This window comes from Zonotrichia leucophrys, chromosome 10 (assembly GCF_028769735.1).
Source record: "Zonotrichia leucophrys gambelii isolate GWCS_2022_RI chromosome 10, RI_Zleu_2.0, whole genome shotgun sequence".
NCBI lineage: Eukaryota > Metazoa > Chordata > Aves > Passeriformes > Passerellidae > Zonotrichia > Zonotrichia leucophrys.
The window spans coordinates 6,210,477-6,224,674 of NC_088180.1; the positions used below are offsets into that span (position 1 = coordinate 6,210,477).

General features: G+C 40.6%; 1 protein-coding gene across 4 annotated transcripts in view; it reads left to right on the forward strand.

The window, feature by feature from the left end:
- The window catches only part of THSD4 (thrombospondin type 1 domain containing 4), a 242,143-nt gene extending 231,475 nt beyond the window's left edge, over positions 1-10,668 (forward strand). For 3 of the 4 annotated variants that reach the window (XM_064722037.1, XM_064722040.1, XM_064722042.1), the window contains 4 exons: positions 1,817-1,996; positions 3,878-4,022; positions 4,848-8,668; positions 8,708-10,668. In XM_064722037.1, coding sequence (XP_064578107.1) covers positions 1,817-1,996; positions 3,878-4,022; positions 4,848-4,990 — 468 coding nt within the window. In that variant the 3' untranslated portion in view covers positions 4,991-8,668; positions 8,708-10,668. Of the gene's footprint in view, positions 1-1,816; positions 1,997-3,877; positions 4,023-4,847; positions 8,669-8,698 lie in introns of all 4 variants that reach the window. The other variant, XM_064722041.1, reaches the window with a different exon arrangement.
- Positions 10,669-14,198: the final 3,530 nt, after the last annotated feature.

Consider the following 14,198-nt stretch of genomic DNA (forward strand, 5'->3'; position numbering starts at 1 on the left):
TTTATGAAAAGAATGGTGACAGATTTCTGCTCAGCATGTTCAGGTAAACACTAAAGCAGTGGTTGTGAAATTCTTAAAGTAGAGCCTTTGTGATCGTGCATAAATGCAAGGAGATACATACCTGTACATATATATGCATATGACATTTCCAAAAGATAAGGAAGGCAAAAAGCAATGGCTAAATCTGAAAGTTAGCTTTGGTATTGTTGTACTGAAAGCCATTACAATGGGCAAAAGAACAAATTTTGCTTGGTGGCCTCTATACTGATACTCTGTCCTCCAAGTAAATTCTTCCCTTCACCCACATCCAGTAGCCTTTGTTCCAAATGAACATTTCTTCTGTCAAGTACAAAGGCATTTCAGAAGCTGGTAACTCATGCCCAGGCATTTTTGTCCCTTTGTGTGGGCTCTGGCATTGCCTGGAGAGCCTTTGGGACTGCTTGGTGGAGCTGTGCTGTTAACTCACTGCACTGCACATCCCACAGTCCTTCCAGGAGATAAGGAGCTGGAAGTTGAACTGGAACAGCTGAGGGGGAGATTACAGGGCTACTGCTATGCTAATGCTTTCAAGTGCAAGTAGTAATTATTGTGTATAAGAATATGTATAACAATAATAACAAATTCAGATTTAAAAAATCTTTATCTGCAGTTCTAATAACAGATGAAATCCAGGCCTTGTTACTCAGACTGCTCCAGACAGTGAACAGGCACTCTGTACCCACTTTTGCTGTGCTGGAAAGGTGTTTAGTTCAGAGCATCCTGACTATTCTTTTAATTCACCTTTTTTCTTTACATGGAATTTTATTGTTTGATACACACAATCAAAGTCTTTACTGATGTGAAAGCTGTGTCTGACAACATCAGTTCTACTGGCCAAGCCCTGGCTGGTTTATCTGGTTTTTAATAGCAAGATGAGAGCAGTCAGCAGGGCAGAGCAGTGGGGAACACTGAGGGCTGTCCTTCCCCTGCCAGAGCTAAGGTGGTTGTTCAGGTGGTGCCTTTAGGAGGAACCATTGAAAGAGATGTTTTGTGTTAAACAATGTGCAGTTACTGTACTTCCTGTAGAATTTACTCAGGTGCATTTATCTTAAGATTCTTCATTCAGCTCAAGAGTTTTGTGGGAATCTGGTAAAGGGATTGTAAATTCTACCAAAAATATAAAGAAAATCCCCAGTGTTAGGAGTGTTTCATTGGTTTAGGCTGGAAAAAGCCTTCTGAAAACCGTAGTCCTTTATGCAACCTAGAAACCAATATGTTGCTGTAATCATCTTCTAAAAACCTTTTTACAAGTGCCAGAAACAGTATTGTGTGTGTACTTAACCTTTAAATGGGCAGTAGGAATCCAAGTGAGTCAAATTCACTTTTCAGAACTGGAACCAACACTACATCACATAGATGCTTGCAAGCATGAAAATAACACCCTGGCAGATCAAGGCATTTTCGAAAACCAGCACAGAATATGAGGCTTTGTAAAGCTGCAAAACTGTGCTTTAACCTTATAACCCTCCAAAGTTCAGTGCAGCACATAGGATCCTGCTTCAGCAAGAAACAGTAACTCTGCTTATGGAGAAAGTGAGTTATGTGTCTCTGTTGATTGAGAAAATAAATACCAGTTTCTTTTATAGCTACAGGTAAAACTACACTTCGAGATTTTGCCAGAACTACACTTAGAGTCAAATGTCTTCTTCATTAAGATAATTAGAAATGTTTTGAGTCCATGGTAGCATGTGATGTGGAGAAATGTTACTCTGTAAATAAGTTGAAGGACATGAGGAGAATACCAGATTTTCCCACTTTTTTTTGTTCCCTGATACAGTGTTCTACTGAATGTGGTAGTGGAACTCAGCAGAGAGAAGTAATTTGTGTTAGGAAAACTGAAGGTAATTTTGAAGTTTTGAGCCCCTATGAATGTTCATATTTGGAAAAACCTCCCAGCCAGCAGTCCTGCTACCTCAAACCATGTGGATCTAAGTGGTTTCATACAGAATGGAGCACAGTAAGTCTGTCATGTTTTCCTGTATCTGTAGATTGTTTGACGCATCTTTCCCTGTATATAGTGAAAGAGAACACTATTTGCATGCAACCACCCATTATGAAATTGATTTAACTTTGCATAGGAATGATAATAAAAAGAAAGTATACTCTTTGCCTGGTGGAACATAGAAAATTCAGGAAGTATCTTGACCAGAAAGAGACACTGCACAGTTGTCTTTGTATCATTGATGTCTTCTCCATAGAATCTTCCTGTTTTATAACGTTGGTTTGGCCCTTACAGTGAGACAGTGTGGTGCACTTAGAAGTTCCTTTTAGATCTCTAGTTCATTAAAATTAAGGAGTATTTAATAAAGAATGAGGGATGTATTCATTTCTTAGAGTCAGTTTGACCATAATATTTTACTGTAAACTCTTCACTATAAAACTTAGAACTTCAGTGGGAGAAAATGTGTTGTACAGCTTCATGTATCTTCAGTTTCCTCTGGAAGTGGACCAGCTACATTCACCACTGTGCCACAAAACACTTCCATTTCATCTGTAATTTCCTATATCTGACATAGTTTATTGGTTCTCTACCAAAAGAAATCAACATTTTTGTCCTGAATGAAAATCAGGAAGTCCATTGTCCTCTTGGAATGAGATGGCACTGTATTGAATGCAGTCACTTGGACCCTTTGTTGAGCCATACGTCAGATTGCCACTGGCGGCTCTGCAATGTGGATGCAGCTCAGAATGGTTTGTGTGAAGTGTGATGTGAGTCTTTGTTACCTTCTAAGTGCTTAAGATCTCTGTAGACCTGAAGTCCTTATGGCTGGATGTGGAATAATGACAGTATTCCATACAGGCATGTAACAGGAGTAACTAGAAAAATCCATGTTCTGTTACTGTTGCACATGGCTGCCCTTTCAAATGTGGGTAAAGGTTGTACTTGAGGATGAAAAAACACTTTAAAAATATAATATTGAGACTACTTTGGTTAGTTTTTTACAATATATGATTTTATAATCATGATAAGTTGTTTATGCAGTGTTAGGAAAAGAAATAATGATGCCAAAAAAGTCAGAAAGAAAACATTCTTACTAGTTTTGGGCTATTAAGGTTTTAATCGTAAATGACCCAGGTTTAATTAAGTTTTTGAGCATTAGGTCAAACTGGACAGTGAGCCAAATCTCAAAGACCTCACTCAGGCAAAATCCTTGGCCAATGGGGATTTGCTTCAGTATGGGCAGAAATGTGTAATAATTGGCTTTAAAAGTACCATAACAAGCAAGTACAAAAGTCTCTGGCTTCATAACAGACCCTGAAGGAGCGCAGAAATATTTCCTTTAGAAATTCAAAGAAACTTACAATGGTTAGTAAAATCATTGTGCTGCAAGAAGTGAAAAATAATTGAATGCTAGGGAAAAAAAAAGGTAATTAAAAATATTCTTGCTTGTATTTAAATGGCAAAAGGGAGAGTGGAGGGCAGGGCAGTCAAGTAATAAAGTTCAGTGCAGTTAAAATCTTAAAGCAGAACATGTGAGCACTATGGAAAGAGTAGATTTGGGAGATACATCTAAATGAGCAGAGAACAACCAGACTAATTAAAGAAGCAGATGCTAAGTAATAATTCAGAAAGGGAACTGTTCTAGCTTGATTTCAGTTGCACAGCATCCACTATGTTTATTTGTCTGGTTGTTGCTCCTGTGGTCAAAAATGTTGGGGAATCTTGAAGAATGTTTTCCCTGTATAATAAGGGCTTCCTAGGTAGAAAATAAAAACCAGTAGGGTGAAGTTGATAAAAGGCTGCAGTGATAGCTGGCTCTGACATCAGGGTTCCCTTGTTTACTTTCTGTAATGACACATCTCCTATGGCCTTCATGAGCTCAGTTAATTGTTTCAGTGTTCCAAGTCCTGCGAAGGCGGCTTTCGGCTGCGCGAGGTGCGCTGCCTGTCGGACGACATGGCCGCCAGCTCCCAGTGTGACCCACAGCTCAAACCTGAGGAGAAGGAGCCCTGTAACACACAGGATTGTGTCCCTGAAATAGGTAAGGCAGAGGAAACTTCTGTGTAACTGTGGAACTCCATCTAGTGGAGAAGTTATCTTACAGTCTTCAATAGTATATTTTCTTTCTTGAGTTCAGGGTTTTATTTTTACACAAAATTCAGCTCTTTTCTGTGATTTAAAAGTAGGTTTCCAGTGAAAATGTTTTCCTTGTAATGTGTAAGAAACTGGCTTGTTCTTGACGTTGCTGAGAATGTGAGAGATCTGCTTCTGTGAAAATGGTAAATTCAGGGTGTTTTTCTGCCGCCTCCTTGCATTCTCCAAGATTTCTCTTGGAAGAGTATTTAAAACAAAAAAAAAAAGGATCATTATATACTGTATTTGGAAACAAGTTCTATAAGAACCAACAAAATTAAACTAAGGTATTAAGTGCAATGAAGCAATTGTCTTTTGTATATAGTAAATACAGGGATGCACTTAATTTGCATTGGAATTAGTAATTAATCTCATACAGATTTGAGTTTTATAGTAATGAGAATGTCTAGGAAGAAAAAGATGCAAGAATTTGGAGGCAGTTTTAACTCTGAATGTTCTCCAACAACTTTCAGTTGAGAATTATTCAACATACTTTAAGATAACATCAAAAACCTGGGGAAATGGGGATTGCTACGTTTTTAAAGTGCTTTATGTATCTTTATATGAAATCCTAAATAATCTAATTTATTTGCTTAGATAATATGTTTTAACCTGACAATGAATGTTTAAATACAGGTCCAAGGGTTTTTACATGGTCAAAGGAAGAGAACTGATTATTTGTTGCTCTAGTACTGTTTCCCTTAGTTTCCTCTCTCTTCGTTTCTCTGCACAGATGAGAACTGCAAGGATAAATACTACAACTGCAACGTGGTGGTTCAGGCGCGGCTCTGTGTGTACACCTACTACAAGTCAGCGTGCTGTGCCTCGTGCAGCCGCGTGGCAAACAGACAGCCGGGCTTCCTGGGCCGCAGATAACACCCCCTGCCCTGCACAGCACCTCTGGCACTCTGCACGTGCAGCCTGGGCAGTGCTGCCGCTTGGACTGCAGCACCTGGAGCTTCCTAGAGATGGGGTTTATATTGCTGAGTGCATCGAGACTTTGGTTAAATCTCACACCCTTTCAGTTATTGTGCAGTTATCTCTTTTAGGATGTTTGTTGTAAAATCATGATTTTTTTTAAAGCATTCATTTTTATTGATACTATTATTTGCACCTGCTCATCAGATACTTATTTAAGGAACATACTGGCCTTAAGATTGTGAAATTAATGAAAACTAAAATCAATTGCAGGCAATTACTGGAGATAATTGACCAGTATGGATGCAGCTGCTCCATTATTTTCCGAGTGCTTACTTGGTTTTTTGGACTGCCTTAAGTTAGAGGACTAAATCAATGAAACATGCATGAGAAAAATGACTTCCCAAAGAACCAGACCCTTGAAAAGCATTTATCATCAGTTTCCTAGCACTCTAACATTTATTTTTAACTACTTCAGTCCATTCATAATAAATCAGAGTCACTGTTAAGGTCTCTCAGTTGTCCTTTTAAGTGATGTCCTGTCCTTAGGCAGCAAATATATTCACACTTGACTGCCAGAAGGTGCCTTTATATTTAATTCATAAACTCATGAAGACACACTTTTATAATTTTGTATGGATTTTAAAATCTGTTCCCTACTGGAGTGACACTAGTGTCTAACTCTTCAAGTCTTTAACAGCTGCAGCTGTCAGTGAGACAGGTTAACCAGAAAGGTGAAGAGCCTTTGCTGGTATAAAAAGTGATTGTTCCCATTGGTGAGGTCTCTTTTCTGTAGGGGACTTATTTCAGAACTGGGATCTTGCCTAATTCTTGTCTCTGCACTATTGTTTAACAACTGCCAAACCAAAGTACTTTGTTCAGACCTAGTCTGGAGATGTCACCAGTTTCTGAAACAGCCACCAAAGGAGAGAGGCCTGTGTGCCTTAAGCAGTCTGTTGCTCCTGGTATCAGGCAGCAGTATGGGTCTGGTAGCTGAGTATCTGTACAGAGGGGATCTTAGCTACTGGCATTCTTCAGGTTTTGATCAGTTATTACAGCAGACTTGTCTTTTTTTGCTCAGTGTTTCATTGTGCAGATCTATTCATACCACTCATTTCCTGTTACTTAAGAATGGCTGCAGACTTAGAGCTGATTTTAAGTGGTGATTTTTCATTTCTGCAGTTACTGTACTAAGCCTTGAGACTTGCTGAAGGCAAATCGTATACTATGCAGTGCAGATGAGGTTTTGCATTATCTGCTTGTTCTCTAGCCTTTATTTGAGAGGTCTTTCAAATGTGTAAATAAGGCTGAGGGGAAAAAAATAAATGCCTCTGCTTATTCAGCTGTTTATTACAGCATATTGCTTGTAAATTAGTGGTGCCCATCTATGCATCTGTTCCTGAAGTGCCTGATGTCTGAATTGCAAAGCAGTTGTAATAATCTATGTTCAGTCAGTCCCAGAGGTATGGTTAAGGTGTCCTGCCACTGATGCAGAGCCATGTTTGAGCCTCATTGTGTGTCCTTTTCTTCTTGCTGCTTTGATGGAGAGGAACGCTGGGAGGCAAAGGTTGCTGAGTGTGAAAGCAGTAACATCAGTTTATGTGCTGGAGCCACAGGAAGGTGGAATTCCTGTAGTCTAAAAGCTGCCTTGCATTGAGATTAACTTCTGAATATTTTGATTTGGTCACTCTTGAAAAATATATTTTGGACATGATGAACTACTACTGGCTACATGAAATGAAGTGTTTCCCCTAAAATTTGAAGGTACTCTTTGTGACTGTAAATTGTTGTATGTCAGCCAAAAATGTCATTGGCTGTTTCTGTACACTTTGACTTGGGCTTTTTCACTGTAAATAATAGACATAAAGTTGTTAGAAAGAGAAGCTCTAATTAGGAAACTTCAAGTTCATGAATCTTTCACAGTCCTCCTGTTTTTCCTTGTATTACAAAGATTTATCCATGAAGATAACTTACAGATTTGTTATCATATTATGTTCCTTAGATTCTTGACCAAAGAATGATATGGATAAAGTGCGGTGTAAACAGCTCTGGAATCCAGTACTTCTGAATACAGATTTTCATCTGTGTATCTCATTGCAGCAAGTCTTGACATACATTATATAATTTTTGCTGTTATCCCTTTCATCCCAAGGAAGTGTTTCCTGTCAGCTTGAGGGAAATACCTGTTCCATAAAAAGGCTTCCTGGAAACCCCAGGGCAAATGAGGTGCAGAGGGAATCTGGTTTGCAGTCATAGAACAAATTCTTCTTGCACATGCTTTGGCTGTGAGACCATCAGTGACTCAGCACATAGATAGATTCCCCTATTTTATAAAATCTTATATTTTGCCCTGGAATATATGGCCATTAGCTTATTTTACAATGATGATCATCTTGTAGGCTCTGTTAAGCTGCCACTAATGTAAGCAGTATTTGTGAGAGCTGTCAAAGAATATATACATACATATAGCAGTATAACTCTGTATTACATCTATAGTGTGCAGCTTTTGAATTGAAGGTAGTGAGCTATGGTTATGCAAACTGTACTTTATTTTTAAGTAAAGAGACATTTTTCAGATGTACCAGATTAAAAAGAAGAACAGTTTTACTTAATTAAATATCTAATGGTAAGTAAATATTCATGGGAAGAAAAGTACGAGAATGCTGCTGAACCTAATCATTTATCATCTCTTCTCATGTGTCAGCATTATTAAAATAGTTGTTCCTGCAAAATGAACTAATGAGCCCTTTTCATCAGCACTTTGATATACTAATATTGTCTGCACAAGTGCTGTGCTAAGATTTCCCCATCTCACAAAGTATGATTTTGAAATTGTGCCTATGGCAAGTGTTTGTTCTAATAGAGCAGTGCCCCAGCTTATGATGATGCCTGCAGGGAATTTGACTTTATTTTCTGTAAGTCAAAGGTGGCCTTCATGAATGTAGTATTAGACATAGAGCAGATGTGAAACCAGGTATAAGTAAGAAATTATGTGTATTATCAATTGCAAATATCAGTTATGCACACTTCTGGTTTTTAATGTTTTAATTTCTTTTTATGACAATTTAACAGTCAAAAAATGCAGAATGGTGGAAAAAAATGTTTCCTTGCCTTGAAGATTCCTTATGCAATCCAGGAAGAGCAGAGTAAGTTAGATACTTTATTGAAAGAGTCCAGCTGCTTATGGGGTAAAATATGCATACAACTTCCATATCTTACACACATGCAGCTGGCCAAAATCACCTTCATACCGAGCAGGCCCTGTGTCTCAAAGCACTTTCCATTTGGAATGGAGTATTGCTGGTGCAGTTGTTTATCAAATTACCAAGGGCTTGTCAGGGTTTGCTCGCTCCTGTGCAGTGTCATCTTCAAGCATATGGAGGTAGAATTCCTTGTGTACACCAGAAGCACACCAAATGTGAGAGACTGAATTCATGGAGTCCTCCCTTCCTCTCCCAAGAGGGTAGTGTAAAAGTGTGAGGGTTGCTCCTGTGGGAATGACCCTGTGGATGTGACCTGTGGCCAGCAGCGAGACAGTCAGTGTTTGCTTTGGTGTCTGTGACCTTCAGGCCCAGGGCTCTGAGCAGGGCAGGGCTGGTCAGGAGGCAGGGCAGGGCTGGTCAGGAGGCAGGGCTGGTCAGGAGGCAGAGCAGGGCTGGTCAGGAGGCAGGGCAGGGCTGGTTAGGCAGGGCAGGGCTGGTCAGGCAGGGCAGGGCTGGAGAGTGCCCCTGGCTGTGCTGCAGGCCTGCCAGCCTTGATGCCTGCCCCTGCTGGATGGCCACAGGCTCACTGCAGGACCATCTCAGAATCCCCGCACAGGGAACTTCTGTCTTCCTCATTACACACATAAATGTCCTGCTTTTTCCCAATCCTTCAGCAAATGGAGAACTTGGTGTATGAATAAAGCAGTGTTTAGTGTTATTGCTTGGATCCTAGTGTTATGGCAATGTGGTGCAGTCTTGTGTCAGTCATATAGTCTGTAGTCCTGGTCATCACTGAGGGAGGAAGGAGAGAGGAGCTCAAACAGCCTGTGGCTTGTGTAGGGCTTGTACAGGAGGCTTGGCCTCCTGTCTTTATAACATGTACCACTGTAAGTAGTAAAATGTGCCTTTTAGGGCTTTGTTTTTCCCATCCTCGTCCTGACCTATCCCCCTTTTACACCAACATCAGTGCCTCTCCTCTCCTTCTTACCTCACTTTCATCCCTTTGTCCTTTGGATGACAATATTAAATTACTGAAAATCCTGAACTGGCCTTTGGTTTATAAGAATCTGTGTTAGAAATAAGCCCAGCTATTAAGAGAGCTATATTTTTGCCAGCCCTTGGATTTTTGTGTCTGTGCATATCCATGTTGGCTAGTTTAAAATGCATAGTAGTAAAGGACATACTGAATTAATTCCTGTGCAGTGAACCTGTGGTTGCACAGCTGTTGAAGTCTGGGGTGGCCCTTTATTCTCATATGTAAGATCTATTGTAAGAAATAGTTATGGTCCTCACAAGGAAAAGCCATGTGTTTACCTAGTTTTCTTGAGACTTGGTGTCTCTGACTTCCTAGGAGCTGTTCTGTGTATTGGGCAGATAATTCATGTGCATGCCTGGAATTGGAACAAAATCCATGACATTTTGAACATGAAAGTAAACTTCATTTATTTCTAAACTTACAGAATGTTTGTGGGAGATTAAATTAGGCATTGATTAGAAAACAGAGTAAAATAATTACTTCTACATCAGAAATGAAAAATCATCCACTTGACATTTTCAATATATTTTAAAGCACACTTGTAATTATTATGATGTTTCACTGTGGACAAAGTTCAGACTGGGGGAAAGGGAGAAAATTCAGAGAATTCGTAGCAGACCTGAATTTGGTTCCTTACTTCTCACCTTTTGATAAGCAAAAGTTCAGAGGAGCAAGAGTCCCCAGTTTTCCATATCCCTATGTACACTAAGCACCATCATACCTGGAGAGGAGAGGAGCTTAATTCTGATGGATCATTGACCTTTCAGCACATCAGTGCTGCTGACCTATTTTTCCACACTGTGTTTGGGTCTCTTGAGACCAGTGGCCTTGGCAGGGTTGGGTACATACGAGCTTGTGAAGTCCTATCAGAGTCACTCAGGATCTACAGAGAGGATCAGGAAGGACAGGAGACAAAAGAAACCCTAACTTTTTTTTTAATATGTATAAAATTGTCTATTTGACCCTCATAATTGATTTTGGCAGAAGGATATACTTTATTATAACTTATTTTGTTACTTGTAAATACAAGATGTCTATGGGAAATATGTAATTCTGAGCTGTGTCTATGGAACAAGCCACTGCACCAAAATATTTCAAATATTTAGAATAGGCAGATTTTTTTATTAAAAGGGACCTAATATGTATTTATTTACATATACCATTCAAATTTTGTCCAGCTTTTTCATTATACTAACCCATCTTTTAGGGAATTTTATAGCACAGGTATTACATATATATTTTTGTATATATGTCATACTGTAAATCCATAATACAATTTTCTAAACTTTCTGATTAGCCAGTTCCTTGAGTGAATTAAAGGGGGAGAGCATAAGCAAATTGCTTTCTGACTCGTTCAGGAATATATATCCGTGGCAATGTACCTGAACCAGAACTGTACAGCATCCTTTTCATATTGTATACATTTCTTGATGAAAATGTAATATTTGTATGCAATTTATTTTTTATATGGGAATAAGTAACTCAAGATGAATATATGTGACATGTTTGGGTTTTTTGATTGATTTCAATTTGAGTTTCGTGAGAATTATTTCTTTGATCTCAGCAGCTTCCAGCACCTGCGCCGTTCGCGAGGAGCGGCAGGGGCAGCAGTGCACGCACGGCCGCCAGGGGGCGCCGTGAGGGGAGAGCCGTGAGGGGGAGCCGTGAGGGGAGAGCCGTGAGGGGGCGCCGTGAGGAGGAAGCCGTGAGGGGAGAGGCGTGAGGGGGCGCCGTGAGGAGGAAGCCGTGAGGGGGCGTCGTGAGGAGGAAGCCGTGAGGGGAGAGCCGTGAGGGGGCGCCGTGAGGAGGAAGCCGTGAGGGGGCGCCGTGAGGGGGAGCCGTGAGGAGGAAGCCGTGAGGGGAGAGCCGTGAGGGGAGAGCCGTGAAGGGGCGCCGTGAGGGGGGCGCCGCCAGGAGGAGCCTTCCGCCCGCCGGGCTCTGAGGGAACGGGACTGACGGGGCCGGGCCGGACTGGCCGTGTGGTGTCCTCGCTGTGTCTCACGGTGTCCCCGCGGTGTCCTCGCTGTATTCTCACGATGTCCCCTCGTTCGGGAGCAGATCAGTGAACGCAGGGCCGGCCCGGGCCGCATTCCGCGCCTGGGGGCATCGCGTGTGTGGAACCAGTGCCCGTGTCCCTCTGTGGGGACACAGAGGTTTTAAGTGTTTAATAGCCGAGGGGAGGTAAAGAGGGGCGTTTCTTCGGTATTATTGATTGGTTTTTTGGAGTTTTTAGGTTTTTAAAGTAGAACTTGAGGTATTAATCTATAAAATTACTAAATGATACAATAATAAATGCCTTGCTCTTCCTCCAGCCATTCTTTGCATTTAAAATAAAGCTTCAATGTAAAATTAGAAGGCCTGCAGCAGCTACAGTGCTTCCCGGTGGTGATTTGTCTGAGCCCTCAAGCCTGAGGATCCTGAGGATTCCACATCACCAGATGATGCTGGTTTCAGGGTCCTTGCTTTCTCTGATACCGGTGGAGTGGACCTCTAAGGTAAGTACAGAGGCTGTAGGCAAAGTTACAAGAGTTGTGTGCAACCCTGCACTGAGCAGTTGTAGTTGAGTGCAAATTCTCATCTTTAATGCCCATCTCCATACCCTATTTCCATGTTAAGCTTTAATTTGTTGGTTCAGAATACTCTTACACAAACCATTTTCCATAATTCTTGCTAGCCACAGTCTTAAAATGAAATTGAAACTATTACAGAAATTTTATTGATGAGGTAAAATTCAAATAATTGCTCTTAAATGAACCCAAAAACTTGATTTTGGTTGTCCACTGATGTAAGTTCCAATAAGGAACAAATATAGAAAAAGCAGTGCTGGCCTCCTGTCCTGTTTTCTGGGGTAGCTAGGCTGACATGATCATTGATTAAGAATTAGCTGCTGCCTTCAATCTGGTTGGCTTTGGTGGGGATTTTTTGAGGTGCATAAACAGAGTGAATGTAGCATAACACCTGTTATAAGTGTGAAGCTGACAGACTAGGTAAGGTTGGAAGGCATCCAGAGAGACCAGCTACTTCAACCTCTCTACTCATAGCAGTGTCACCTACAGCAAATTGCCCAGATCTGTGTGCAGTCAAGTTTCCAATGTCATCCAAAGGATGGAATTTCCTGTTTGTTTTTGAGTTTGTGCCCTTTGCCTCTTTGCAGTCCTGTCACTGCACAGCCCTGAGAAGCACCTGGCTCCATTGTCTCTGTTCCTGTGCCTCAGGTCTTCAGAAAGTTGAAGATAAGTGCTCCATAGTTTCCTTCTCTGAGCTATGAAGACTGTTAATGCTGGAATGTTGTGTTGCCATTGTGTTGTCTTCAGCCAGGTGACTTCTACAGTTGAAATGCCTGAATCTTAAGTCAAATGACTGAAATAGCAGTAGATAGCAGTGGTGTATTAACCTTTTGGCATAGGAAACTGTCTCAATTTTTAATTATTTTTGTTTTATATTAAGGCACACGGGGAAGTGTCAGCCCTCATTAAGAGGTAGCTGCTGTTGTCTGTGTTGTCCAGACTTTGCAACAGTGAACACATGCAGACAGTTCCTAGTTCCCAATTCAATTGCCAGCTGGCTTTTGCATTGTCACCCATCCCTGTGGTGTGAGGCTGAAAGAAAGCTCAAGGTTTGCCAAGGAGAAACAATTGATTTGGAATTGTGTTATTGCTGAACTTTGGGAAGACACCTTTCCTTACTCTGGAAAACAGAACCATGAATCTGATGGTTGGAGAGTAAATAATAAAATTCACTGAAACAAAGAGATCTACTGCAGGTTGCTATACCTGGTGTATACAGGCAGTCTGTGCTAAATTAAAAAAAAATAAATAAAGCATTTCCATGTTTTGAATGCAAAAGAATATCAAAACTGAATTAGAAGTGTGTTGTCCTGGGAAATACAGTAAACTTGTTTTCTCTCCCTTAGAACAAAGGTAGCTGTTGCTCCAAATTTGCCTAGGCCTTGGAAGGGATGGACCTTCTGACTTAGAGCAAAATAGAAGAGACATGCCAGTGGAAGAAAATGTCACTGGAGCTGAAGGTACTACTTTAGAGTAAGCCTAAGGTATCCTCTGTTGCTTTTTCTTAAGGATAGGTCACTTTATTATATCTCCAGAACTTTAAAATTTTTTAAGTTCCATCCTTCACTGCTCTCAGCTACTGCTGCTGGTCTCAGCAGCCCATTGGAAAAGCTGCTGCTAGTTCTAATTCAGCCAGGTGGTGTCAGACTGCAGAAGCTATTTCAGAAGGCCAACTTAAAATAAAATAACAGGTAACAGAAAAAGGAGCATCTTACTGTTTCTCCAAGAAACATTTAGCATGCCACTCCTAGTATGGGCTAATTGGGTTTCTCAAGCTCTTCAGAAGCTCTATTTTCAGCAGTAGTATGTTCTCTTTGGAGAAGATTTCCTGCTGTTTGGAAAAGCCACTCTTTAATTTTTTCTGTGGAATGAATGCTTCCTGGTTTTTTACTGTTCAGGGCTAACTTTTCTTGGAAATAGTTGCAATAGCCCTAGAATGTGAGAGTAGGCTATGGATGCAGAATTAAGAAGTAGCCAGAATGTGGCCTGCTCAAAAAGATTAATATTAATGCACTAGGTCAGGTAGGCTTTTAAAGATGAGTGGGTGCTCTTTGGCTGCCACAGAATAAAGGAAAATGAGAATTTGTGAAATCCAGTCCAGCTTAATTATAAAGCAGCACCTGTCTGAAAATTATTTTTGCTTGTAACCAAAGCGACTTGCTCAGCACTGAATTTGGCTGAGAGTGGAGAATAAAATGTAGTAATTTTTTCTGGTTTCAACCTAGAGATTGGCAAGGGATGCTCTTGGCTATTAAAATGTGTGAGGCAGTCAGATTTTTGATATATGTTGACTCAAAAATGTAAAGCATTGGGAGTCTGTGGCAGCACTAAACCTTTATGCTGTTTTAACAACAAAGTAG